Below are 27,956 nucleotides of genomic sequence, written 5' to 3'. Positions count from 1 at the left end.
GCCTGCGTGCAAGGGAAGAACACACCATCAGAAGCAGGACCAGACACTCAGTTCTCCGCCATCTCGCGCCTCTTGGGTTTCTGGTGGTGCCGACTCTCTTCCTACGGGATGCCAGCCTCGCTCACATTCCCTGTCCCCACTCGTCATGCCCAACAGGCTCGGTTCCAGCCCTCTCTCCTCTTCCTGGTCATCGGTCTGGAAGCACTGGGACGGGGAGAGGAGACGAGGAACCCCATGGTGCTCTGTGGCTCCACCCACCAACCCCACAGCGGGGGGGGGGAGCAAGCAGATACATGAAGCTGAACAGATCTCTGCTTTCCCATCTGACTTTATTTCACTTTTTTTCTATAAAACTCCTCCATAATTTCACAATTTAACAAAAAGTTTAAAATCCAGGACAGAAACAATCCTGTAACTTATTACAAACACAATTCTCCTTTATTCCTCTTATCCAGGAGTTGGTCTCGGGCCGATGAGTGTCCTAGTTCCTAGTTAGACACATTCTTTGTAAAAACCCTTGTGGGTAAGAAAGGTATTCGATACCTTTTGCTTTCAGGCGTCGGTTTACATTTTCTTCAGGAGATAGCAAAACACCGGGGTTTGCACTGGGGTCAGGGGGCTTAACACTAAACACACGGCAATCACAAAGTGCCGGCCCCTTCCTATGGAAGCGTCCCCAGAGCCCTGGTGGGCCCAGCTGCCGGGCAGCTGGGGGTGGGGTGGGGGGAGCAGCTGGGAATGCCGTGGTCGGGGCCCTGGCTGCCTGGCACGTCCATCAGGTGGTCACATGGCCAGCACTGGGGCCTTCTGGCCAGAGGAGGTAACAGAAATGGGTTGGTGCTTCCAAAGGCCCTGGAAACAGCAGGCAGGGCCAGATGCTGCTGCTGCTGCTACTGCAAAGGGCAGGCCCGAGAGCCCGGCCTTCCTCTAGCTGCCTCAGGGGCAGAGCCTGGCTCCTGAGCAGAGGGCCGCCCGAGTCACAGAGCCGGGAGGGCCTACAGCCCCTCCCAGGAGATCCTCCGGAAGGCGAAAGACTGGGGCCCTTGGGCTGAGGCTCCCACCCGCGACCCCCAGCGGCCTCTGTGCACAGAGGGCCAGGCAGCTGCTGCTCTCGGGCCAGTCCTTTCTGTCCAATGTCTTAGAGTTTCCAGAGAAGAGAAGTGCCCCACTTCAGAGTATTGTTGGCCTGCCTGGAGAAGGGGACGGTGGCAGCACGGAGCCTGCCACACAGGCCTGCCCTCTTCCTAATACCTCAAGGCAGTGGGGTTGGGAGAGAATCAGAGCAGATGGCGAGGAGTCACGGCAGTTTCCTCTGAAAGTTCTCGGGCCTTCCCCGAGTCCTGGGATCTCACCAGGAAGGCTGGCGTTCGGGGAAGCCTTGGAGGCGGGGCTCCCGAGGGAGTGTTTGGGGTCTGCCTGACAGACAGACAGAATCGGAGCAGTGAAAATGGTCAGGGACCACAGGGAAGGGGAGCGTGGCATGCCCCACGTGGGAATTCACAAACTGGGGGGAGGAGGGACCGTCCGACAGTGGGTGGGAGAGAAGTGAGCCTGGCTCCAGCCCTGGCCTCCTCTCCTGGAGCCGGTGGGGACCAGAGGAGCCTTGAGTCGAGGTCCCCAGCCCCCAGAAGCCCACCACAAGGTGGGCTGACTCTGTGAGGGCGTTCTGGCCGGGAGGGAGGACCTGGCTTGGCCCTTGGAGAGTTTCAGGCGTGCGAGGAGTTGGGTCTCCAGCCCTGGACCGGCGTGAATCGCAGGGGTGGGAGGGCCTGTCGCCGGCCGGGGCCCAGGCACGAGGGGCTGGTTCTGAGTCCTGACGCTCCTCAAAAAACTCCACAAACTATCCCGTCTTATTTGGCAAAAGCTCATTTTTTCCAAAGTTCGAAGACTCGGTCAACAGAAGGAAGAGGATCCTATGGAAGGAGGAAGAGGACGAGCCCCAGGACACCGACCCAGTCTCAGCCCGCGGCTGGCTGGGGGCCGGGAGGGCGGCTCCTGGAGACGGCGGCGCGCAGTGTTCACCGCCCCGGGAGCGGCAGGAGGCGTCCTCCCTGCACCTGGAGAGGGTGAGCTGGCGCTCCAGCCCGGCCCTCAGCCCGACGCCAAGGGCAGCGGAGACATCGCAACCTACAAGTCCCGCCTTACACCCCCCACCCCCACGTGCACTGCTGCCCTGGAAATGCACACCCGGAACCGCTCGGTACCTACAGTGCAGACATATATATATAATAGAGAGAGAACTATACAGCACGGAGTCCCAGCACAGTGAGAGCCGACACAGGGCCGTGTCTGGCTGACGCGGAGGACGAGCCGGGCCCGTCCTGGTGCGGCAGGAGCCCTCTGAGGTCCTGGGGCGCGGCGGGGTGTTCCGAACCGTTGGGGGAGGCCGGAGGCAGTGCCCCAGCCTCTCAGAGGGGCCCGGGCAGTGAAGCTGGGCCACACGCCCCACCGAGGAGCAAGGCCCCCACTGCAGGGCACGTCTCTTCCCCCTCGGGAGTACACAAGCCACTTTCCAAGGGGGGCCCAGGTGACGGCCCCAGGGTGTCGGGGAGCAGCAGCGCCGGCCTGGGCCCCTCTGCCCCGGGGCTCCCGACGAGGAAAGTGCAGCTGGCCGTGTGGGCCGAGGACAGGGCGGTCACTAAGGCAGTGCTGCGGGCGGGCAAGTTGAGAGAGGAGGGAAGGCGGGGCCCAGACGTGGCCTCCCAGGACCCCGGGGACACGGCCCGGCACCCGGCCCAGGGTCATGTGGCCACCGCCTCCAGGTAGCTCTGCAGCTTGCGCACGGTGGTCTCATCCAGGGAGAAGAGGTCGAAGTCGAAGGTGGTGTTGGTGACGTTGAAGTGGCCGGTCTCCTCGATCAGGTTCACGATCTGGAGGGTGGTGGCAGGTGGCTTCAGTGTACAGGGCGCTAGGCTGGCGTGGACCCCGCCCCCCACCAGGCCCTCGAGGAGAATGGAGAGTGATTCCCTGGGGCTGCCTAACGGGGTCAGCAGCCCACGGGCCTCAGGGGCACCCCACCCGGGACTCCTCTGAGATGCTTTGCCTTCCGGGGGCCGCGGCGTGGGTGGCTGCATCCAGTACCTGCTGCAGCACGTTGCGCTCCCGCAGCGCCATCAGCCTCCGGTGCAGCTCCACCAACTCGTCAGTGTAGGCCTGGGGGACAGAGAGGCGCTCAGCGCGTGGCCCCGCATAGCCCTGTGACCACACCCACGTCAGCTCCAGGCTGGTGCTGTCGTAGGCCCTCCCCACTCCCCCAGCCCCAACCTTGTCATAGCCCCCCCCACCCCCGCCCCAGCCCTGCCTTGTCGTAGGCTCCTCCCCACTCCAGCCCCGCCTTGTCACAGGCCCCTCCCCATCCCAGCCCCCTCCCCACTCCAGCCCCCCCCTTGTCGTAGGTCCCCCCACCCCCCAGCCCCCACCTTGTCGTAGGCACCCCTCTTGAGGATCTTCTCGGGCTTGCTGCAGGGCTCCGGGCTCCGGCGGCCTGACGTCTGCAGGGTGACCCCAGGTCTGTGTGAGGGCCAGCCCACACCCCCTTCCCCAGCCCCCAGGGCCACCACCTTCCCAGGCCCCAGGCCTGCTTGTCCTCCCTCCTCTGGCCCTGGACCCAACTCTAAGGGCAGCCCCTCCTGGGCAACTGACGATCTCTGGGGCCTGGGGGTGAAATGACCTTCCTCTGCGCCCACCACCCTGAGCCTCAGACGCTTGGAGAAACCCCAGGCCCAACCCTCAGCCGGCCTCTAGGACGCTACCTTGCTGTTGGGTGGGGGTGGCTTCTTGGGTGGAGGGGGCTCCCGGCTGGGTAGGCAGGAGTCGGCACTGTTGTCGCTCTCGCTGTCACTGAAGCTCAACCTGAACGCAGACACGACACCCTGTCAGGCCACCCTGTGCTCAGGGGAGGGGGCCCCACCCTGCGAACAATGCTCTGGGGCTCTGGGACGGACTCGGCCCTTCCCTGGGGCCAGGCCAGCGCCCGGCGCTCCCCCTACAGCTCAGGAGACCCCCTCAGCCAGCTCTAGGCGGTCACTGCCGGCTTAAAAGAAAAGGAAAGAAAGAATGCATCTGAGCTGCCTTCAAAGAGCAAAGAACCCAGAGACAAGCACGCTGGCTCTGAGAGGCTCTGGGATCCCGGCGGGGCTCGCTGCTCACTGCAGGCTCAGAATGCCGGTGCGGTGCGGCACCCTGCAGGACAGTCCCCGCCAGCGGCAGCCTGAGCCCAAAGCCCCGGGAGGGAGGGAGGGAGGGAGGGTCACAGGTGCCAGCGTGGTGACACCAGACGCCCGCCCCTTGCTGGGCGGGGCCCAGACCCCGAGTCTGCTGAGCCCACCCCACAGTCCTGGGGCCAAGGCTGGCACTTGCGCTGGGCTGGAGGCTGAGAACGCACAGCCATCCCTGAGGTGGGCTCGCTCCCAAGGCCTGGGGGTGTCCAAAGGAGGGGCCTCGGCTTACCCCACTCTGGGGGAAGGCCACACGTCATCTTCCCTGGGCCAGTGCACCTGGGGAAGGGGGAAGGGACCCCTGGCCCGAGCCCGAGAGCAGAGGAACCAGCCCCCACTGTCCCATACGCCTGGGACCAAGGCTGGTCCTCGGGCTGCTGGGCACCGCCTCGCCCCCCTTCTCGGGTGGTGATGGACTCCTCTCCCTGAGCGTCCTGCCCCTCCCTGCCAGGCAGTCACACCCTCCAGCGAGGGGAGGAAGGATGCCCCCCGAGGCCCCCAGGCCCACCTCAATGCCTAGGCAGGGCACCGCCCGGTGGGCTCAGAGGTTCCCTTTGCCTCACCCCGGGGAGCCCCCGTCCTGGCCCACCTCCTGGAGGCCCCACGATTACAGCAGGGCCAGGCAGAGCTGCCCCGGTGCGCCCACGCCCACTCCTCCCCTCCGGCCCAGGCACCTGGAGTCCCTTCCTGCGTTCGTCTTGCCAGCAGCCTCCTCGCCTGACGAAGAGTCGTCCTCGTCAGATTCCTCGGACTGCAGGTCCTCCACCATGGAGCGCAGGGGTCCTGGTGAGGGCCGCGAGGAAGGGTTGGAGGGAGGGAGGGGGAGAGAAGGGGGTTCAGGGCTCCACGTGCACCCCAGAGTCCCCTCCACCCCCAGGGCCACATGGAGCTCCTTGACGCCACGACCCCCAAAACACACCCAGGCAAACCCACCTCGGAGGTTCCTCTGGCCCGGTGGGGCCTGCCGCCTATCTCCAAGCACTGCGCCTGTGGGCACCCCCTCCTTAAGAGACCCCTGGCTCCCCCCACCCCTACCTTCCTGGCCCTCCTCACAGGCCTCTGGGCCCTGGCCCAAGACAGGACCGCAGGGCCCCTCCATTGCAAAGGAGCAGCCCTCCTCGGCTCCGGCTGCTGGGATCAGAGCTCTGCCTGCAGGCAGGACGAACCAGCCCTGGCTGAGAAGGGCGAGGCGGCCCGCAGCATGGGCCACAGAACACCAGCCCCCCAGCCTGCGCCCCTCCTCGGGCCTGCCCAGCCCCGTGGCAGGCCCCTCCACTGCTCCCGGCCCACCGTCCTCCCCTTTCTCCAGAGACACTCGGTTCCAGTCCCCTACAGACGGCATCTTGGTTTATATTCCTGTTACCAAGGCAACAGAGGGACACAAAGCCCTCAATTACCTTGGTCATGTGATCCCGTGCAGGGCAGGTTTCCCCCTCCCTTCCCCGTAGATAAGAACCGTTGGAGAGAGTGTGGGCTTGGAGCACCCCATCCCCCAGCCCCCTCAGGACTGCGTGTCTTTATGTCAGGCCCCCGGACTACGCTCGCCTCCCCCAGCTCTCCCCCACCCTCCAAAAGGGACTGCAGGCCGTGGAGGAAATTCTCAATCCGATCCACCAGAACAGGTGCTTCCAGTGCGAGGGTGGGCAGGGGTCGACGGGCCAGGGGGCCCTATCCACTCTGGGGCAGGAAATGGGTCTGGTGCCGCCTCCCAACAAGTACCCCAGGCGGCCTGCAGGGAAAAGGCAGCACTGCAGGCTGCGGGGGCCTGGGCCGAGTGCTGGCCAGGCACGCGGCAGGAGCGGAGTGCTTGGCTGGGTGGCTGAGGCAGAGGAAGGGACCCTGCGCTGGCCAAGTGAGCCTCCATCTGGGAGGAGCTGGAAAGGAGGCTTCCGGCAAGGGCAGGGCCCAAGTCACAACAGGGCCCTCCACCGCAGACCCACAACGCACAGCTCAAAGCCCTGTCGCACAGATGGGGCAAAGCTGAGGGCCCAGGCGACGGACAGCTGGCGGTCGGGTCATCTGTGCCAGTTCTGCTTTTAACACCGGACCCCTGAGCGTCCACACGCCTGTGGACACGGATCTCTAGGGCCCGGTCCAGGCAAACAGCGTATCCTGAAGTGAAACCCTGGGCAAGCTCAGCCCAGGCCCAAGCCTCCCTACCCTCCCTCGCGCCCTGCCCTCGGGTTTTTCTGGCCGTGGCGGCAGCGTTCAGACTCAGGGTGTGCTGAAACTCGGGCACGAGCAAGCCCACATCGGGAGATTCCTTGTGAACCCCTGGACTCCATACCAGACCCAGTGCCCCACTGGCCTCCGGGAAGGTCAGGGGGCTGCTCCCAGAGCAGTGAGCCTTTCCACCGGAAACCAGCCCCGTGCGTCCCCACCCCGGCTCTCTCCTTTCCCAGCACGCACCTTGACTGTGGTTCTGAGATGGCTCAAAATCCGAATCTGAACTGGAGTCGGAGCTGGAGCTGGAGTTGGATGGGCTCGACTGGGCGGACTTCACCCCACGGCAGCGCAGGCGGGGGGCAGCAGGGAGAGAGGACAACAGTCATCTTTCAGTCCAAAGAAAAGGAGCCCTCCGGTGGCGGGGACAGCCAGGCAGGACGCCCCAGATACGCACTCCAAAGGCCGCCAAGGCGCCAGGCCCCGGCACCCGAGACCCTGATCCCATCCCACCTCCTCCCCCAGCCCCAGGATGCCGCCGGTGTGCATTCAAAATGCAACCAATGACCTTTCTTTTCCCACTGAGGGACGGTAAATCTCCAGCCACGCCTGGTGCTCCCACCTGCCTGCGCAGGAGGACGGGGCCGAGGCAAGCTCTCGCCGCAGGGGGACTGGAGGCGGCGGCAGGCGACTGTGGCTGCTCTCACGTGTGGGCCCTACCCTCCTCCGGCGAGACCACAGCTGGCTGGTGTGCACTGCGGCGCTGCGGCCAACAGCTGGAAGGTCCGAACAGGAAAGGTGGGTGCGTTCTCATCCTGCCCCTCATTTCCTCAGTCTGTCCTGAGGCTGAGTAGCGACAACAAGCTGTCTCTCTGTCACTGGGTGCCCCTGAGGTGATGATGAGTGAGTGTGTGGGCAAGTGACAAGCACTTGAGGACACAGTGGACTCACAGCTGGCCCCACTGCACCCAGAGCCGGTCACATCCCCCTTCTCCTCTTCCTTTAGCCCTGACTTGGCCACCAGGGGGCAGTAAAAGCCCGAACTAGGAGCCCAGGCCCTAGGATACTAAGGCGTAAGTAGCGTGGGGCAGCACCTCCCACTTGAGAGGCCCGCGTGGGGAAGGGGCTGAGCCAGAACTGGGTGGCGTCTGCTCTGGGCCCTCAGGAGAAACCAACAGGCTGCTGCACAGGTATGCGCAGCAGAGTGATAAGCCCAGGGCCGGGGGCTGGGCCAGACTGGGCTCCAGTGGGCAGTCCATGGCTCAGAAAGCCTGCCAGCCCAGGGCGCCCAGACGCCGTCCAGCCTTCTGTCCTCGGGGACTGTCTGGGGGAGCTGAGCAGCCTGAGCACCTGGAAGGGGCCAGGAGACAGGCGGAGGAACCCAGCAGTGTCTCCTCAATCCTGGCACGTGCCACAGGAGAGGAGACCCCAGGAGAGGAGCCCCTCCCGCTGGCCCGTGGGCTGAGGGCAGCCCCTGCTCCCGGAAGGAGACCCGGGAAGGCTCAGGTCTCTCCTCAGCAGACTCAGAGAAGGATCCCACTGCCTGGGCACAGAATGCTTCCCAGCTGAAGAGCTGAGGGCTCCCTCCTCTGGGGTCCGCCACCGCCCAGCCTGACCCGCTCTGGGCCCTCCCAGCACGCCCCTGCCAACGTCCCCGACTTGCTGCCTTCACACGGGCCAGTGGTGTGCCCTGAGGAACCCTCCCCGGGAAACCAGCCTAGACTGCCATCAACCACTGTCCACTGGGTGGGTAGCACTCAGACCAGTGTGTGACCCTCCCCACCCCCAAAAACGGGCCTGGAGCCACATGGTCCCCCCTGCATGCATATCTCTCAGTTCTTATTCTGGCTCGGAGGTCCTGGCTTCTGACCTTGGCTTTCTCACCAACCGGCCAAGGCAGCCCGTGGTTTTAAGCCTCAGTTTCCCCATCTGTAAAAGAGCTGCCCTGCTGGCCTCTGCTAAGCACACGGAGGTCGATGCCGATTGCGCTTCTGACCTCTGGGGCAGGGAATTCGGACAGAGCTCCGGGGCAGGGAAGACCTGGCTGGGAGGCCACCAGCACGCAGGCTCGGGCCAACAGGCTCAGGAAGGTCCAGGGCAGGGTAGCACCTGCTCTGTCCTGACGTCCCAGGCCAGGTGGGCTTCTCAGCCACACTCGTCCCCTTTCCTTCCACATGAATCCAATAGGCGGGGTGTGGAGGGGAGGGGGGAATCGGGAAGTGGTTTCAGCCCCAAGAGCCTAATGGTTCCTGGGGGTCACAAAAGCCCTCGAGGGGCTGCTGACGTGTTCTGGGGCTCAGGCTACACAGGGCGTCCGGAAGGAGGGTGGAGGGCCTGCTGTGCTCCCAGTGCTCCAGGGCCTGTGACTGAAAGGGACTGAGTGTCAGGAACCCCACAGCCAAGGAGACCCCAGAGGAGCAGCCAGAGGAGAGCCAGAGGAGCTGGGGGGCTTGGCCCGGGACTCAGACAAGGAGCTGCCTGGCCCCTCTGAGGGCCGAGGGGGAGGAGGAGACTTGGGCTCCACGCAGCGGTCAGAGCTTTCCGGCAGTGGCGCCCACTCGGCCTCCAGCGTGGGACGGCCGGAGACAGGCAAGGGCAGCTGGGGAGGCCCGGGTCTGGAAGGCCGTCTCGCCCCCTTCGCCATGGCCACGTGTGCCTCGCCAGGTCCCAGGGTCAGGACATGTGAGTCACTGTCCAGCAGCCCTAGAGATCCCCCGGGCATGCTGACGGCCCAGACTCGCCGTTCAGAAGTCTCTCAGCGCGTGGGATGCGCCTCTTCAGCCAGGAGAAAGCCCTGGGCTTCCTTGAGCGATTCCAGCCTCAGGGCCGCGGTGGCCAAGGCCACAGACACTGGACACCCAGCCAGCCCCACCCCCCCGCACGGAGCAGGTGGAGGGAGCTGCCCACAGTGGCACGGGTGCTCACAACAATCACAGCAGGACGTCAGGGTGGACACCCGTGGCCAGGGCGCCAACATTCAGCCGGGGAGGCAGGGCTCAGGGAGGCCTCCACCTCTTCCCTACACAGGGGCACCAGCCTTGGGCACAGGAAGGTCTCTCTGGAAGCACCTGAGGCGGACAGGAGGGAAGCGCACCAGACCAGAGCTCCGGGTCTGAGCAGATGGAAGAGAAAGATGCTAGATGGGGCGCTATGAAGCACCCAAAGAACCTCCGGCAACCGAGAGGTGGCTGGGAGGGCCCTGGACTCCCAGGAGTCTCCAAGTAAGAGAGACGTTCCGGGGTCCTGCCATCCTCAGGTTCATTGGCAGACAGTCTCCCGGGCGCAAGAAGCGCTGGGCATGTGACATCACCAGCCCTGTGTGTGTCCCTAATTGTGGGGATGCACTGTTACCCATGAGCCAAACTGTCACCCCCAGCCACCTCCAACGAGGTGCCCCTGGAAGCCGCACGCTCACGACATCGGTGCTACTGACACAAACCACCTCTGGCTTCACCTCTGGGAACCACCTGCAAAGTCCCAGTGGCTCTCTGAGCAGCAATGCTGGAGACAAAGCTTCTGCCTTTGAGAGTGAATAAGAGTCTGGGAACTACAAAAGGCCACTGAGGGCTTCCCCGGTGGCGCAGTGGTTAAGAATCCGCCTGCCAATGCAGGGGACACAGGTTCGAGCCCTGGTCCGGGAAGATCCCACATGCCGCGGAGCGGCTAAGCCCGTGCGCCACAACTACTGAGCCTGCGCTCTAGAGCCTTCGAGCCACAGCTACTGAAGCCTGCGTGCCCAGAGCCCGTGCTCCAGAACAAGAGAAGCCGCCGCAATGAGAAGCCCGCGCACAGCAACGAAGACCCAATGCAGCCGTAAATAAATAATTAATTTTTAAAAAAAGGCCACTGAGGGCTGGGGCTGGTGATACAGGTGAGGGGGTCAATCGCTCACTCATCCATCCGTCCATCCAACTATGTATCCATCCATCCATCCCTCCAAGTCCCTGTTCGCTGAGTACCAGAGACCAAACAGCATGCAGAAATGACATAGCCCTCCAAGGCCCAGAGAGGTTTGGCTACCCAGTCAACAATCTGGCCCCTAGCTCCTTTGTGACTCAAGCCGTCTCTGATGGTGACATTCAGAGCCGCATGGAAATGCTGCTGCAGGAAAAACCCAGAACCTCTGGCTCCCGGACCCAGAGAGTGGGATGAAAACACACAGGGACACCACATCACGAGTGGAGGGAGGGGGTGCCCTGGCTGACCGAGCCTGCGGCAGCCGGGTAAAGACTCCATGGTGAGACACAATCGCCCACTCTGACCCCAAAGCGGCCAGTGAGACTCCGGCCCACACAGGGGGCAGCCCGAGAAGAGCTGTGAACGCAGGTACCAGTATCACGCTGAACTGGGACCCTTCATCCCAAGCAGATCTTGCGTCCACACAGATCTCGCGAGGCGGTTTCGTCACCCCCAACGTAAGGGGAAACTGAGGTCTGGCAAGGCAGAGGCTGCCCAAAGCTACATGGAGCAAGTGGGCGCCCAGCCTCCTTGTAACCTCTGGGCGGCTCAGAGCCTGCAGAGAGAGGATGAGGGTGGGGTGTGGGAAGGGGAGAAGGGCAGGGGAAGGAGCCACCTCACCTCGGTCTTGAAGGAGGCCTCGTCCTCCGAGTTGGACTCCTCCGCCTCCGGAGGCTTTTTGATCTCCCTGGGCTCGTTCTCAGGCTTGACCTTCTCCGCTTTGGCACCGCCCTTGTCCTTGGCCGGCTTTTTGTCCGAGAAGGAGGAAGATGAGGTGCGGGGTGAGGTGCTCGGGGCGCTCCTGGACCCCTTGGAGCTGCTCTTCTTCTGCTTTTTGGCGCTGGGCTTGGGTGAGTCGGCGGCGGCCGGCCGCTTGCTGGAAGACTTGGGCGGGGGCGGCGGCGGGGGCCCGCCTTTGGGGGACATGCTCTCCAGTTTGGTCTCCTTCAGGGCCATCTTGGGCTCCTTGAATGCGGCCTTGGGCGGCGGGGCCTTGTCCTCCTTGGGCGGCCGGCCCTCGCCCAGCTTCCGCGCGGCGTCCTTGGCGCTCCTGGCCTGCTCGCGCTCCGGCTCCTTGCAGGCGCCCCTGCTCTCTGAGTCCTTGCGCGGCCGCTCCCGGTGCTCCTTGGTCGTCTTGTGGGCCTTGCAGGCCTTGCCGCTCTCCCTGCTGGCGTCCTGCAATGCCGGGCAGGAGGGGGACACAGTCAAATGGCATCTCGGGGCCGCCCTGCTCCGCCTCCCACGACCCCTACAAAGTATAATCCACCTGATTCAGACTCAGCTAGAGAAAATCTTCCATAAAGCGAAAAAGTAAGGCAGCAGGTGAGAGTTTTAAATGGAGCTGTCCCTTTAAACTACTAGGAAGTGTCAGCAGGTCCCAGGCGGCTGCAGGCTAAGACTCCCCTGAGGGATTCAAGAAGAGTACACGGTGAGTCAGATACAGACAGGCAAGCCACACCGACCCACTCCCGCTCCAGCGCCTTGCAGCTTCCCGCGGGGCTGCTGCGGCGCGGGGGCTGGGGGCGCCAGCAGGCGGGGCCTCTCCTCTGTCCCCACCAGAGCCAGGTGCCTCCCCAGGTCGCCCCCACCCTGCCTGTAAGGCCCGGCTCCGGCCCGGCCTGGCCTGGCCCCAATGCATGCCAGCACCGCAGCTCTTTGATCGCCCTTTAATCTCCACATTGAGCATTAACTGAGCGCCTGCCAGGTTCCCAGGCACTGCGCATGACTAACGGCTCCTAGACGTATCCCGGTATCCCGGAACCCAAGCCGCCTGGGCAGCTTTTCTAAACCATGTGCAATGCCTCAACCTCCGCCTCGGAAACCGAGGGTTGAGGGTGGAGCCTGGACTCTGGCATTGATGAGCCAGGTCAGGGGGGCTCCCACCGGCAACAGAGGCAGTGAGCAGCCCTGCACCGGGCCGCCGGGAAGGCGGGCTGGTGGCCTCCAAGCCTGCACGCCTGCGCTCCCTCTGAGCAGGAGCAAGACCACCTACCTCACCAGGCGACAGTGCAGGGTGGGGAGGGCGGAGAGGGCGGACAGCGAGTGCACAGTCACCCCGCCCCCAGGCAGGAGCCCCGTCTGACACCTTGGCGGGCCTGCTCCTCGCCAACACCGTGTACACCGCATCACCACCTCGCCGCACAGCCAGGGCTGCGGGACAGGTGCCCGCTGCCGTCCGCTGCCAGGATTCTGCCCCCAACTCTGTGGGACAGGTGCACGGCTGGGCACCACCAGCAGCTAGACCACAGGGGCCCACCTGGGCGGGGCCCCCAAAGCAGCCTCCCTCTACCAGCTCACCCCAAGTGCTGAAGGGACGGGCGAGCCAGGTGAACACCCAGCAGCTGGGCCTCTGCTTCCTGCGCTCACAGTCTCCAAGGGTCCAGCGACAGAAGCCTCCCAGCAAAGAGCCACAGGGAAAGACGGCACAGCCTAGAACCACCTCTGACCTACTGGAGTCCCCGTTTTCTTGCGGATCCACTACCCACACCAGTGCCAAAGGTTCAGGGCCAGCCCCACGTGGCCATGGGCTCCTGCCACCTCCCTGGAGAGAAGTCGGCCCTGTGCCCTGGCCCCGGCCGTCACGTCACCACGGCAGCAGGAAGGGGTGCTCACACCACGAGCACCCCTTTAGAAGCCTGTGTAAAGGGGCACCCCTGGGAGGCTGCTGTGTGGAATGGGGCCAGTCTCTGGGGGCTCCACTCTCCAGCACGCTGTCCCCCCAAGGAGGGAGGCAAGAAGCAGAGACCTCCCACACCATCCTGGCCTCTTCCTGCAGCGCCCATGAGCCCGCCTGGGCCGCACAGTCCCAGCCCCGAGAGGTGCAGCGGAGCACCCCTGATGGGCACGACTGCCGACGGCCCCCTGCCCGGGGCGGCAGAGCCTCCCCGCTGTCCAGGGCCTGCCCAACTAGCAGGGGCCTCGGAGCGGCGGCTCTTCACCCGGAGCGCTGTACGGGCACCCAAGAGCACAGGCCCTCTGAAGTCACACACTACGTCTGTAGCATAATGTAGACGTTCCTGGGGCAAAGCTCCACTGCAGTCATGTTCTCAAAGCTGTCGAGGACCCAAAATGATTAAGAACCAAGTGTTAGAGAAAAGCCCACCAGGCCGACTGGCTGACATCAGACAAGGAGAGGCAGGGCGCCCTGAAGCTATAGGCGCACGAGTCCAGGGGGCGGCGGGACCAAAGGGAACAGCCACCTGCACAGTGAGCCTTCAGGGGGTCCCGGTCCTCTCCTAGGAGGCTCCACTTCCTGCCTGCCAAGCTACCCTCCGGGGGTCTGTGGGAAGAAACAGAACCACAGGGACCAATCCACCTGGGGCTGCAACAGCCAGACTCTCCAGCGGCCCCAAGGCCCTACAAGGACCACGCCCCTCCCTCCTGGCCCTTCTGCCTGGAGCATGCGGTCCAGCCAGTCAGCCTCTGCAGGTCCAGGCAGTGGAGAATCCGTCTGGGGGAAAGAGCCGGTGCTTCCTCAGCTGGAAGAAGAGGCCGATGACTCAGAGGCAGGACTGTGACAATGGGCAGAGGGGGTCTGTCAGAGAGCCATCAGCAGAAACCTTCGCAGGGACCCCCTATGTCACAGCGTTCAGGGGCTGCAGAAAGATGCTGGACCGGGAGGGGTGAAGAGGAAGGACCCTACCTGCAGGCCGCCCAAGCCTCGCAGATACACCCACTGGCTTGGGGGGGTCCCAGGGGTTTCAAAGACCTCAGCAAGAGATGCCACCAGCACCCCCAGCAGACGTGGCTCTGTTGGCCACTGGAGTGTCCTCACCACCTGGGAGGGGGCACTTCTCAGGTGACTTGCAAGCAACAGGTACAGAAGAGATGGCAGTTCCCACTCTTCCTATTTTGCACCGACTTCCGAAAAACCGTGGGTGGCTCGGAGAAGCTGCCAAGATCGTTAGCAAGAATTTTTCTTCAAGTCCCGTGAGGTTCAGGGAAAGACCTAGGAGTCCTGTGAGGGGAAGACCCTGGAGCCGCACTCTGTACTTGAAGACTCTGGCCTCACGCGTCCAGAGGGCTTAAGTCAGACAGATCTGAGGATTTCAGAGACCTAGTGGCCTTGTGGAAAGTGCCAGAAAGACCTTGCCTGGCTGACGTGGCCCTCCTCCAAGGTTGCTGATGAGCATAAGGCTGTAAGACGGCCCAAGAGTTCAACCTGTCCACCTCAACCAGGCCCCCGACACCCGATAGGGAGTGAAGCAAGAAAACTGCCAAGATGAGAAATGGATACACTTGCAGGGTTGGTGGCGGACGACTAGCAGCTGCCCTGAGAGCCAGGCAGAGCTTGGCCTCGGGGACACAGCTGTGTAGGTGGCTGCAGCGTAGGACGCATGCCCACAAGCTTCCAGGTCCACTGCGGGACCAGCCCGAGGGCTCCGGAGGCCACTCCGGGACAGCTGAGAGAGAGAGGTGTCGGGAGGGCAGAGTGCCACCTGCCTGGCTGGCCGAGAGAAGACGAGGAAACGTTTCTTCTTGAGGCGAAACAGCTGGCTCCGCCACATGATTCCACCCGGCCCTTCCCCCAGGCGAGCTCTCTCTGCCCAGAGCTGCTGCCAAAGAAGGAAGCGGAGCCTGGAGCAGCCGCGGGAGGGAGCGCCAGCCCCTACGGATGGGGAGTGCCAGTAACGCCCAGGAGGCAGCGGTGGACACGCTCTGTCCACGGCCCCCAGCCACGCCAGCCTCTTGCGGTTCTGTCCGAGTGGCCCTAGGCCCTCAGACTCGGTGGACGGGAGAACGGGGCAGGCTCTCTGGCCTCAAGAGGAACGGGGGAAGAACCTGCGATCATTTGGCTGTCTGAGCGGTTCAGGAGGGCAAGCCTCCTGATGAAGGGGCAGAGCAGCCGGGCGGAGCGCAGAGATGTGCTCCGAGAGAGGATGCCAAGGGAGCGAGTCCGGGGACGGAAGGTCCAGCTCTGCGGAGGGGCGCCCTGAGCCCAGGCCCCGCCACTGGGCCCCAGCGCTCCCACATGACTGGGCCTTCCGCCTCACTAACCTTGGAGCCGTGGGACGGTTTGGTCTTCTTGGGGTCAGAGAAGGCAGAGAGTGGAATTGTGGGTAACATGGGGTAGTCGGGGCTGGGCCTGGACACCGTTTCTGCTCCTTCGGGCATTACCATCACCTAGTGATAAAGAAGAGACAGATGTTATCAACGAGCAAGGAGGCAGGCTGGAAATTCGATCGGCAAGAGGAAGCCGGCCTGCGGAGCTTCCCTCCGGGAGGGGCCGAGTGCCGAGCGCTGGAGCCAAGCGGGGCCGGGCAGAGAGCGAAGAGAAGCCGGGTCCCAGGATGGCTGGGCGCGGTGGGCCGGGCCGGCCGAGAAGACGCGGAGCTGTGGCCAAAGCTGCCCCACACGCGGCGGTGCAGACAGACCAGAAGCACGGTTGGCATGGGCGGGAAGCCGGCCGGACACCCAGAGCAGGCAGCTGCGGCGGAGGGGGCAACCTCTGCGGGATGTGTGTGCCCGATGTCCTCCTCCACCGTGAGGCGGGCGGGGTGGACAGACAGGGAGAGTGCGGCCAGGCCAGAGGAGAGCTGCGTGGGGTGGGCGCGGGGGGTGGGGGGGAGGGCCCAGAGGAGGGAGGGTCCAGGGTCCTGCTAGGAGGTGCACGGGGAAACACCTGCCCGGCTCCAGCCAGGCTCCCGAGGCCCCGGCTGAAGGGGGAGAAGGCGGCGGGCAAGTCCTCGAAATACTGACACCGCAAATTGACCCTAGTAGCAGTCAGCGCTCAGAGGGAGCCTTCCAGACGCTGATGAGACAGAACAAAAGAATAAAGCGCACACACACAGAAAGAAGCAAGCATTTAGCCTGGTAGAACAGCCCCACGAGTAACCCTGAAAGCCTGGGATTCCCCGAGGAACCAGCGTTTCACCTGGGGGGGGCCAAGGTCACGCCTGGCTGCGGGGACGCCGGGTTGAAAGGAGGGCGGTGGAGCCCCTTGCCCTCCAAGCCCTGCAGCGGAGCCCGAGGCGGTGCTGCTCACGGGAGCCTGTCCGACCACCACGCTCTGAACCAGACACCCAGAAGCCGCCTGCCCCACCAGGCCCGGGATCACGCTGTTGGCGACCCGCACACTCCAGGCCACAGGGAAGCAACGGAGAGCGCAGCCCAGGAGAACGGCGGGGCCACGGGATGCCTTAGTGCGTCCACCCACAGACCTTTTTCTTCTACTTTCGCTGCAACTTCTCTCCCTTCAAATGAAGGTCCCCAACCAACCCTATCCCAGGACAACGCGTGGAGGCCTCCCGTGTCGCTGCCTGTCTGTGACAGCCCTTTGGGGCACATGGCTCCACGGGGACCCGTCTCACCCCTGGCCTCTGAAGGAGCCTCTACCTCTGCGCAGCTCAACTGCCGACGGGGCAAAGGATGAGACACAAGCTGAGGGGCCGGGCAACCGCCTGGCACAGCGGGAAGCAGCTCAGGTCACCGCTGATGGTGTCTGAGCCTCACGCGAGGAGCGACAGGGCTCAGGCAATCCCGGGAGAAGGGGCCGCACAGAAAGCAGTCCTCGTGGGCTCACCGACAGCCCGCTCCTCCTGCGCTGGCCTCCTGCGCTTCCAGCGCCGACATCAACGTCAATGCAGGCAGGCTCCGGGCCCATCCGCCACGGGATGGCAAAGGCGGTGCCACTGGGACCCAGAGCCCCAGAATGGCAAACAGGGACCAGGACTCAGGGCTCGGGAGCCACCGTCCCATAAAGGTCTCGGGCAGCTCCTAGGACCAGAAAGCACTGCCCTGCCATCAGCCTGGGGCGTGAAGCCCGCAGCCCCAAAGGGCGAGAAAGTTCCTGACCAGCCAACTGGCTCTCCAGGCAGCCCCAAAGGGCCAGAACAGCAGCCAGCAGAGACCACAGGGTGGCAGCTCGCGGGCCTCCCTCCCTCCCTCCCAAACTGCAGGCCGCGCCTGCCCTCCCCACCTCCCTCCCCAGCCCCTGCGCACCTCCTCCTCCCTGCCCTCCAGTTTTATGTGTTTAGATGATGCTCACTGAACCTGCATCTCCTCAGAGCAAAGAAAACATCTTTTTTTTTTTAAATTTCAAAACGTTTTAGTTTTTAAAAAATAAAATAAATGACTATAAATGATACAACCAGTTTTCCCATGTGACTCTAAAGGTTAAAAAAAAAAAACTTTACGTGGGGAGCCAAGGTCTCGGTGCCTGGGTCCTGGGACTCTGAGAGGCCCGTGGACGCTGTGTGTGTCTGTCTCCCAAAGAGAGGTGACCGTGAAAGCTTTGGGGGAACACCCGGGAACACCTCGGGAAATACTTTGGAAAATATTTGGCAGCAAAAATAAGGTAGAGAAGCAGAGCTGGGGGAGGACCGCTGAACCCAGCAAACTCAGGGCCAACATCTGTGTAAGCTGACGCTGCACCTCCCGGCTCTGTGACTGGACTCCGTGAGCCATCATGTGCTAGATTAGAACCGCACACTAATCTTTTGCTAGGAATACAGCATGACTTAATCACGTATTCTGCGATGAATGCGTGAGTGCTTTCATATTTTTAAAGAAGTTTATAGAAAGACCCAACTGGATTAAGTGAACAGGAAGGGACTGCTCCCCAGAGCCAAAGAAACCCAAGCCAAACGCCCTCACGCACTGGGGAGGTGCGCCTGCCTCGACGACACACACGTGCGCACACACAGGCTCTCGCGCCCCCAGCCCGACTCCCCCATCCCAGGCTCGGGATGTCCGTGTGCTCAGCCCACCGCCCTCGGCGCAGTCCAGTCCTCCTCCACGACCGAGCACCCGACCCAGCTCTCCAAAGGCCTTGCCACGTGCAGGGGGATCACTGGCCACACAACTTGCAACGGAGACCTGAGTTCTGAGAGCCTGTGTCACCAGGACAAAACCGCCAGGAGCGCGCATCAGCAGGGAGCCCCTACAGAGCCGGGGCTGCTCCCCCCACCCCCCATGACACGCCCCCGCGAGGCCTTGCTGATCTGGTTAAAACTGGCTCCGGCTCCAAGCTGACAGATTGGCCTCGCGCCCATGCCTGCCCCATCCCCCCACCCCGCCCCACCTCCATGGAGGACGGTGCTAATTGCCCACAGCCAACAAGAAGCTACAGGGTAACCAGAGACTAGTTAGTCACTCGCAGCGGACAACACCCTAGCGCAGACTCGGGGCACCTGGGTCCCATCCAAAGCTGCTGGGTGCCACCCGTGCAACCTGCCCCTCTGGGTCTTGGGTGCCCAACCACACGCTAGAGAGCCCCGGGTGCCCCCAGCACCAGGGCCGCCCAGCGCTGGGGGCCATGTTGGGGCACGTGGAGCGGCACACTCACCCCGCCGGCCATCAGCAGCTTGTACCGGAACTCCACGGTGGGGTTGTTGAAGGTGAGCTTCTCACAGCGCAGGTGGTTGACGGGCGGGTTGCCCTCCAGGTTCAGGAACAGGTCGTAGGTGAAGCAAACCTTCCTTGGCTCCTCCTTAAACAGAGAAAACAAAAGGAAGTCCACTCAGAGGGCTGGGCAGGAGGCTGCAGGGCAGCCACGGACCAGGCGGAGGCACTCCTTGCCGCCGGGCCTGCCCCCCTCTCCCCTCGGACCCTCATCTGCTTCTCTGTGTGTGTGTGTGCCTCCCCATCGCTCCGCTCATGCAAAACAAATCAACTTACTATTTGCGGAGCGGCAAAGCAGGCACCACGACAGAAATAAAGATCATCAGGATGATATTCTCAGCTGGTTAATGAAGCAGTCCTGCCGATGGTGTGCGGAGCCCCGCACACACATCCCCCTCAACCCTCAGTGCTCGGCCCATGGACGGGGAACACGACGCTCCAAGACACACAGCTGCTCAGCGACAATGCTGAGACCGGACCCCAGGCTCTAGGACCAGGATCCTGCAGCCTCAACCCCCGGCCCCTTTCCTGGAAGGGAAATTTCTCCAAAGACATACAGGCGGCCAATAAGCCCACGAAAAGATGCTCAACACCATTAACCACTAGGGAAGTACAAATCAAAACCACAAAATACTGCCTCACACCCACTAGGACGGCAATTATTTTAAAAAAGGAAAATAACAAGCCTTGGCAAGGATGTGGAGAAACCAGGATCCTGGTGCACTGCTAGCAGGAAGGTAAAATGGTGGTCCCTCTGGAAAAGTGTACGAAAGTTCCTCAGAATGTTGAATACAGAGTAACTGCATGACCCACATATCCCCCCTAGATGTATACCCAAAAGAAATGAAAATACACATTCACATAACAACTTGTACGCCTGGGCTTCCCTGGTGGCGCGGTGGTTGAGAGTCCGCCTGCCGATGCAGGGGACACGGGTTCGTGCCCCGGTCCCAGAAGATCCCACATGCCGCGGAGCGGCTGGGCCCGTGAGCCATGGCCGCTGAGCCTGCACGTCCGGAGCCTGTGCTCCGCAACGGGAGAGGCCACAACAGTGAGAGGCCCGCGTACCGCAAAAAAAAAAAAAAAAAAAAAAAAAAAACCCAAAAAACTTGTACGCCTATATCCACAGCAGCATCACTCACAATAGTCAAAAAGCGGAAACAAACCCAAGTGTCCATCAACAGGTGAATGGATAAACATATTGTGGTCCATCCATATAACAGAATGGTATCCAGCCACAAAAAGGAATGAAGCACTGACACGTTACCACGTGGATGAACCTCAAAAACACGATGCTCAGTGAGAGAAGCCAGACACAAAAGGCCGTGCAGTGTGTGATTCCATTTACACGAAGCGTCCAGAACAGGCATATCCAGAGACAGAGTGGTTTCATGGTTGCCAGGGGCTGGGGGTGGGGAACGTGGAAACTAACTGCAAATAGGGATGAAGTTTCCTTCTGGAATGATGAGACCGTCCTGGGAACTAGAAAACTGTGATGACTGCACGACACTGTGAACACGCTAAAACCACCAAATTTCGTGTGCTTTAAAAAGGGTGAATTTCCTGGTATGTGAATTACACCCCAATTTTTTAAAGTGCTATCCGTGGGAGAGAGAAAACTAGGAGTACAGGGAGCCAGTGGCGGCCTCTCAGCAGTGCACAGGAGGTGAGGAAGGAGGGGCAGGGCAGCAGAGCCCTCTCGCTGGCACTTCCCGGGCTGGCTTCTCTTTGCCCCTTCCTCCTGCGGTGGTGCACCAGGGCCCCGGCCGCCCCGCCATCCCTGGGCAGATGGCGCGTGGTGAGCTGGTGATGCAGGGAGCGGCAGCCTGGCTGGCCACACGCCCACTTCTGAACAAAGGGGACAGGAGTGAGGTCCTGCAGTTGCACTTGGACGACTCTGTCCCCCCATCCAGGCCACAAAGGTAGAAGGTGCATCTGTCACGCGATGGAGCCGCAGACCCTGCCCTCCAGGAGCTGCCAGGCCTTCTCAAGCCAACCTGACGCCACCGACACCGACCCGGCCCCTCCCCGGCCCCTGGCCCCAGGAAGAATAGGTTTCTACCCCGCCCATCTGCAGAGACTTGGAAATCAGTCCCCTTGTCCAAGGTGGACAGTGACCTAGTTTGAGGCGATGAGATAAGGGAGGTCAGCCTAGGGAGGGCTTTCCTTTCCAAATCAAAAAAGTGCAAGAAAGTCTCAGCATTTCTCTTCTTCCTGCCTAACTGTGAGACGGTACACGGTACACCTGCAGGCCGGCATCAGCCACGGCACAAGCGTGGAGGGAAGCCGAGAGCACCCCAGGCTGGCAGCCCTAGTGCCACAGAGCTGCTGCCTCCCACTTCTTGTTAAGGAAGAGAAAGCAGCCCCTGGTAACCACTGTTACGCCCCTACATGCAGCCAGTGCCCCTTCTCTGTGTCCACCCATATGGAGGCATTTGTCACACTGGGTGTGTGTCCCCACCAAGCTGGGAACCCCTGGAGGCAGCAGCTGTGGGGACTCCTGTCCTGCACCCCCCTCCCCGGGTGCTGGCCCTGGGGAGGCGCTCCATATATTCGCCAAAAGAATGAAATGTGACCGCTGCTGGAGAGGGGCCTGACCCAACAGTGGGGGTGGGGAGGGGCCAGGAAGGGCCCATGGAGGCTGTGACAGGCTTGGAGAACAGCTAGAGGGTGCAGAGAAGCGCCACAGGCCACAGTGTCCTCTCTGGGACCCCGAGAGCCCACGTGGCTGCAGCTGGAGGGGAGGGTGGACAGCAGTGGCAGCAGGGGACCCAGAGAGAAGGGCCTTGGCCGCCACTGAGAGGGTGAGCCTCATCCTGGGGGCAGAGGGCTCTACGGGGGTTGAGGCTGGGGAAGAGAGAGCACAGATTCGTGTGCTGGGGAATAAACAGCCTCTGGCCGGCAGAACGTCTGTCGAGACTGGGAGCAGGGCCTGAAACTGGCAAACAAAGGAGGCGGGTGGAAGCAAGCATTTGTCCCGCTTTCCCACTAGGTAAACACACAGACGATAAGAGGGGTAAATGGCACAAACGTATCCCGGCTACTACAGGAAGAAGGAACAAGATTACCACCCATCTGTGACTCCTGACAGGTCGGTCACCCAGGCGCTGTCTGTTAACCCTACCAACCTCACCAGCATGGACCCCCTTCCCGGGAAGACCTCACCTCCAGATTCAAGTGCACGTTGTCAGGGAAGACACAGATCAGGAGACTGTGCTAAATGCAGACACCACGGGGACGAAAGCAGCAACAAGGCAGACGGTACCAAACTCTACGGGACAGATGACGCAGCTTCTCCAACAAATAAAGTGCAAAGAAACAAAAAAAAGAAAAAGAAGGTAGAAGGAGAATCTATAGATTCAAAGAGACTTAGGAGACAACCCCCTGAATGACAATGTGCGGGTCCAGCCAAGATCCTGATTCAGACAGGAAAGATCTTTAGGCTGGGGATTAAAAAATCGATAATTTGCAGGCGTGACACTGGTACTGTTACACTACTAGAAAGCAGCCCTGGGACTTCCTTGGTGGCGCAGTGGTTAAGAATCCACCTGCCAATGCAGGGGATACGGGTTCGAGCCCTGGTCCAGGAAGATCCCACATGCCACTGAGCAGCTAAGCCCGTGTGCTGCAACTGCTGAGCCTGCGCTCTAGAGCCCGCAAGCCACAACTACTGAGCCCGTGAGCCACAACTACTGAAGCCCATCCGCCTAGAGCCCGCGCTCTGCAACAAGAGAAGCCACCGCAATGAAGAGCAGCCCCCGCTCACAGCAACTAGAGAAAGCCCGTGCGCAGCAACGAGGACCCAACGTAGCCAAAAGTAAATTAATTGATTTTTTTAAAAAAAGAAAGAATAAAATAAGAAGCAGCCCTTATCTTTTAGAGCCACAGTCTGAAGCGCTGACACGTGAAATGATGATGCCTGGGATCTGCTCCAAGATGACGCAGGCAGGAGGCGGCAGGCCACAGACAGCTCCCAGGGGCCCATCCCATCACCCCGTCCACTCCTGCAGGGGCTTCCAACTTTCCCCAGTCACCTTCCGAGTGGACATAGGGCAGTGAGGCTACAGGCTAGGAGGAGGAACTCGGCTGAGGGCACCTGTGTGTCAGCAAGGGGAGGTCAGCAGACAGCTGGCTGTCCCCCTTGCAGGGCACAGGGTCAGGCTGGGCCTGGGGCTCGTCTCTCCCTGCACAAGGCCTGCCCTCCTGAGCCTCGGCTTCCTTACCTGTAAAGGTGGGAGGATGAGCTACAGCCACAGGGCTCAGCTCTGTGCCATCAGAGCTGAGAAACGGAAACCACTGTTTTCACCAGGAAGAAGCGGAGGCTTGACGAGGGCACGTGGAGATGCAGCCCATACATGGGACCCCCGCTGCCAAACTTGGGCGCCCGAGGCTCAGAACCAGGACTTCCTCTTGCCTCTGCCCTCTCTGGGTGACACCCCCTCGCCCGCGCCCCCCCCACCAGCCGCAGCCTGGTGGTGCAGCTGCAAGGCTGGTCCAGCCACTTCCCCAGTCCCTGGCCCCTCAGCCAGCCCCTCCTCGACTCCTCTGGACCACTCGCTGCCCCTACCACCCAGCTGCTTCTGCTGCGGCCTCCTCTCAACCCATGGAGTTTGAACCGGCTCCTGGCTCATCCCCAACCCACTCCTTTAAAGCCCGCCAATGGCTTCCCTCCGAGGGCCTCCTCTGACCATCATCCCCAATCACAGCCTTTGTCACGGTCCACAGGATGCATGTCTGTTTTCTGTCCACCACGCTTCTGGACAAAGGGACCCCTTCTGTTCCTATGGGGCAGCGCTGAGCAAGCACCCATGTCTGCTGAATGTGCCCACGTACTCGTCTGTCCTACAGAAACTTCACGGGTGCCCACCATGTGCCCACAGCACGACCAGGGCTGAGGAGGGTCTCCAGTGTCCTGAAGCCCTCAGGGCAGCAGCGATGCTGACATGACACCCACTGGTCTGTAACGTAACTCCGTGGAGTGTCCCTGAGGCCAGGCACTCTTCCAAGCACAGGTGCTCTTACTGTCCCCATTTCACAGATGAATAAACTGAACCAGAGGCAGAGTACACGCCCGGTGCCAAGAGGCCGGTCAGCAGGGAGCCAGGACGCCCTCCAGGCAGGCAGTATCCTCTGGAACCCCTGGCTCTTGGAGCATTCTCACACCCACACAAACCAAACAGGGCAACGCGCTGGCCCGAGACAGCGCCCAGGAGGAGTTCTCTGGGATGCCCAGGTGAGCGGTGAGGAGCAGAGCCAGGGAGTGGCATGTGGGCTGGGCAGGGGCCTCCCCCAGCACCCAGCATGTGCCCAGAGCACACTGATGATCAGAGCTCCCTCGGGACAAGACCTGGGGCCTGAGAGGCTTAGGAACTTCCAAGAGGGTGGCGGACCACTTCCTGCCCAGCCCCCAGGAAACCAGCCTCCTGAGAAAGCCAAGAGGCAGGCAGCACCACGGCACCCCAAGAGCCAGCAGCACACTAGGTGAGGGGTGGCCAAGTTCAAGGTGTGCAGGGTAGCAATCCCAAGAGTAACTAACATCCTTAGTCATTCCAGTGGGACCCCTGGACCCTCGGGATCCCGAGGCCGGCCTCAGGGGTTCTCAGGCCAGGCCCTGGGCCACTGGCCACTGGCCAGCATCCCTCTCTAGCCTCAGCAAACTAAGATGCGGAGGAACTGGCCAAACTGGTGTCAGCGCCCAAAGCCGGCAGCACACACATCTGTCCACTGCATGGGGAGTGCGGGCCACGGGGCCCGTCCGGGCCAGCAGCCCCCAGCCCTGGGCCGGCTGACTGAAGCTCTGCATTGGGCCCCGGCCACCACCTCAGAACCCACCCCCGGGGCCATCTCCAGGGCCCCCCCCTGCTGCAGCTGGCAGGGCCGGCCCAGAGGACCTCCAGGTCAAATGGAAGGCTCCCGCAGCCTCACTAGCCGAGGAGGACCCCTGGTTCCTGAGGACCCTGGGGCTGTTTCCTCTGCCCTCCCTGGTCCCTCGGGCCTGTTCGACGTTCCCTGTGAGAGGCCCCAGGGTTCGCATATGCTGAGCTTAAAGGACAACCAGGTAAACCTGAATCTGACCATGGCTCCAGACCTAACTGGCAGTTTACAGGGCTGTAGTCAGCAACATCCCTATGGGACCACAATACAGCGTCTGAAAGTGCTTTGCAAGGGAGAGAAAGGGAGAGAGATGGAGAGAAAAAGATTTAAAGACGCTTAAGAGACACAGCAATTAGTAGCAACGTACTGACTTTATTTGAATCCTGATGTGAACGAATTATTTAAAATATATATACGTGAGACAGGGAAACTCTGATATTATTGGATATTTGACAATATTAAAGAATTACTGATTTATTAATTTCTAGATTTGATAATACTGTTTTAGGTTTGTTTGTTTTGTTTTGTTTTTAAAGAGTCTTATCTTTTTTTTTTTTTTTTTTGCTGTACGCAGGCCTCTCACTGTTGCGGCCCCTCCCGTTGCGGAGCACAGGCTCCGGACGCGCAGGCTCAGCGGCCATGGCTCACGGGCCCAGCCGCTCCGCGGCATGTGGGATCTTCCCAGACCGGGGCACGAACCCGTGTCCCCTGCAACGGCAGGCAGACTCTCAACCACTGCGCCACCAGGGAAGCCCAAGAGTCTTATCTTTTATAGACACGGGCTGAAACATTTACAGAGTAGAAAAAAATAGGATGCCTAGCACCTGATTCAAGACATGCTGGGTTATATAGCAGAAACTAACACACAACGATGCTCCAATAAAGATGTTAAAAAGAAAGAAAAAAGAAAAAAAAAAGACATGCTGGGAGCAGAGATGAGAACAGCACCGCCTGCAGGTAAGTAAGTGCAGAAGCTGGGTGGTGGGCGCTATGTGGTGGTTTGCTCTGCTGCCCTCTCTACTTCTGCATCTGTTTCTTGGTTTTCTATATTTAAAAGTTTAAATATACACGCCTAGCACCCCCAGCCTTCCCCACAGCTCCGTATTCGAGCATCTACTGACTACCTACGTGGGCTGCCTGTATCCTGGTACTGGGGACAAGGGTGCAGGCAGGCCCGCGGCCACCCTCCCACTGTCCCCAAGATCCTCCGTGGCCGCAGGTTTACGTCTCCCCCATCCCCCCGCCCCTGCCGCCGCCCTGCCGCCAGCAGCCCTCCCTGGGGTCAGGTGCCAGGCGGCAGGTTTTACTCAGCGCCTTATTTCATCCTGCAAAAGCTCTGAGAGTTAGTCACTGATCTCACTGCCCCTCGGGCAAGGAAACTGAGGTTTTGCGGCATTTAATCAACTGCCAACGCCACACGGAACCAATAAAGGCCGGACACCGGGTCGGCACACCACAGCCTTGGGCGTGTGCAGACCCCGCGCTTCTGTGTACTCAGCTCCTCCGGCCTGGCCCGCGGGTCCCAGCCCAAGCCGACCAGAACGGGGCTTCCAGGCGGCAGGAGAGAATCGCAGACCGCCCGGGAGAGACAGCGAGGGAAGCAACGCCTGAAATCCCACTGCCAGGATCGAGCCTACCCGCCTAGTAAACAAGTGTTCAGGGAGGGCCACTGAGGCAGCCCACAGGAGTGACGGTTGCCCTCAGCCGGGGAGGGCAGGTCCATGATGGCTGGTCTAAGCTGAGGGGCTCGCTAAGCAGACAGCGCGAAGAACTCGGCAGAGCTGTGGGTACCAGCACAGCAGGGTCCACAGATATTCAGTTTGAAATTGCATCTCTCTCTCTCTCTCTCTCCCCCTCCCCCTCCCCCCCACTCACTCAAACACATACACACAGAAGATGATGTTGTTTCTGGAAGGTGACTTACAGTGGTGACAGTGGCCACTTCAAGGAAACAGGCTGGAGAGGAGACCCGGATTCCTCGCAGCCTCCACATATCACCTTTGCAGTTAGAAGTACGAGAAAAACTTTTAAAAAGCATTAAGGAAAGCAGGGCAATGTGGGCTGAAAACCGTGGGCTTTGGGGTCTTGAGACCTCCCGGGTGTCACACCACTGCCTTGCTGTGTGGCACTGGACCCACCACTCCACCTCTCTGAGCCTCGGTGAGAGGAGGAAATAAACCCCCAGGGTTCTGGGTGCACAAGGGAAGGCAGGAGGAGCGGCTGTGACTAGCTGGCAGCACAGCATGGGCAGCAGCTGTCGGGCGGCCCAGGAGGCCAGGAGGCCGCCACACGGGTGACCTCGGTGCCTGCCAGGGCCGGCTGCACGGGGCACGGTCACTGCAGTGCTGCGGGAGACAGCCAGAGAGGCAAACCACCGAGATGCCAGTCAGGATGGCCCGGCTGGAGGTCAGGGGTGCCAGGGACATTCTCTTTTCTTGAAAATGTACCTCTGACATCTGAACATAATGGTGCATGCCCACTGAGGGAGGCTCAGACAGAACACAGTGACCCAGGGGGCAGACTCCGGAGCCCGCTGGCTCCTGCACTTGCTGGGGACATCGAGCAGGTGACATCACGCAGGTGACACCACCAGTTCCTGCTCCAGCTTCCTCACCTGTGAAATGAAGTAACAGACCCCAGAAACGCTGGTCATCATTCCACAACGACGTGGACAAGCTCCAAGCCCCGCTGCCCGTGGAGGAAAGCAAGAGCAAACCCACAAATCCAGGACAGGGGGAAAGCCCACTGCTCTAGAGCAAAGCCTCACTCACACACGAAATGTAAAACCCACGGGGGAACGGCTGGAGACGCACACCACCACTCACCCCTTAGGAGCAAAGACGCTGGGGGACGGAGACATGGAAAGGGAAGAGTTTCGCTTTTTTTTTTGCTCTGCATGCTTCAGTGTCGTCTGAATTCTGGGTAACCTATATTCTGAATATATCAGTGTATTGATAATCAATTAGAAATTAAAACAAGGTAGCAGAAAGGCAAAGCCTACAATTTAAAGAGCTTTGTATGGAAACAAATACTTTTATGCCTAAAGTTAGCTTCTATTATCTGGAGCCCTAACAATGGTTAGGCCCCAAGCGAACACCAAAAAGGGTGAGAAAGGAGCCAGCAATACGCACACACACGTAAAATGGCAATCTGGCAAGGAAACCTGGAGCAAAACAGACAAAAAAGAAGAAAGGGTGAGGCGTCCTGAGACGAGCCCATGAGTGCTTGGAGCCCAAGGGGACCCAGGCTTCGCTGGTCTCCTCCCTGGGCCTCACTGCCCCCCATCTAAGACCGCCCCCATCCCCAGTGCTGTCAAGACAAAGAGACACAAGAGCCAGGTATGCAAAAACGCGGATCAGCTCTCAACCTGGGACTGAGGCTGCCTGAGCCGAAGCTCCATCC

General features: G+C 61.2%; 1 protein-coding gene across 2 annotated transcripts in view; it reads right to left on the bottom strand.

Moving 5' to 3' along the window:
* Positions 1 to 310: 310 nt before the first annotated feature.
* The window catches only part of MLLT1 (MLLT1 super elongation complex subunit), a 65,024-nt gene continuing 37,378 nt past the window's right edge, over positions 311 to 27,956 (bottom strand). The window contains exons 4-12 of one of the 2 annotated variants that reach the window (XM_060145425.1): positions 18,625 to 18,768; positions 15,336 to 15,461; positions 10,959 to 11,513; positions 6,627 to 6,714; positions 4,892 to 5,000; positions 3,753 to 3,852; positions 3,420 to 3,491; positions 3,082 to 3,153; positions 311 to 2,870 (exon numbers count right to left, since the gene is read on the bottom strand). In XM_060145425.1, coding sequence (XP_060001408.1) covers positions 2,742 to 2,870; positions 3,082 to 3,153; positions 3,420 to 3,491; positions 3,753 to 3,852; positions 4,892 to 5,000; positions 6,627 to 6,714; positions 10,959 to 11,513; positions 15,336 to 15,461; positions 18,625 to 18,768 — 1,395 coding nt within the window. In that variant the 3' untranslated portion in view covers positions 311 to 2,741. The remainder of the gene's footprint in view (positions 2,871 to 3,081; positions 3,154 to 3,419; positions 3,492 to 3,752; positions 3,853 to 4,891; positions 5,001 to 6,626; positions 6,715 to 10,958; positions 11,514 to 15,335; positions 15,462 to 18,624; positions 18,769 to 27,956) is intronic. The other variant, XM_060145426.1, reaches the window with a different exon arrangement.

Source organism: Lagenorhynchus albirostris, chromosome 3 (assembly GCF_949774975.1).
Source record: "Lagenorhynchus albirostris chromosome 3, mLagAlb1.1, whole genome shotgun sequence".
NCBI classification, from domain to species: Eukaryota; Metazoa; Chordata; class Mammalia; order Artiodactyla; family Delphinidae; genus Lagenorhynchus; species Lagenorhynchus albirostris.
Note: the sequence above shows the minus strand (reverse complement) of the source record. Positions and strands in the feature narration are given on the sequence as shown.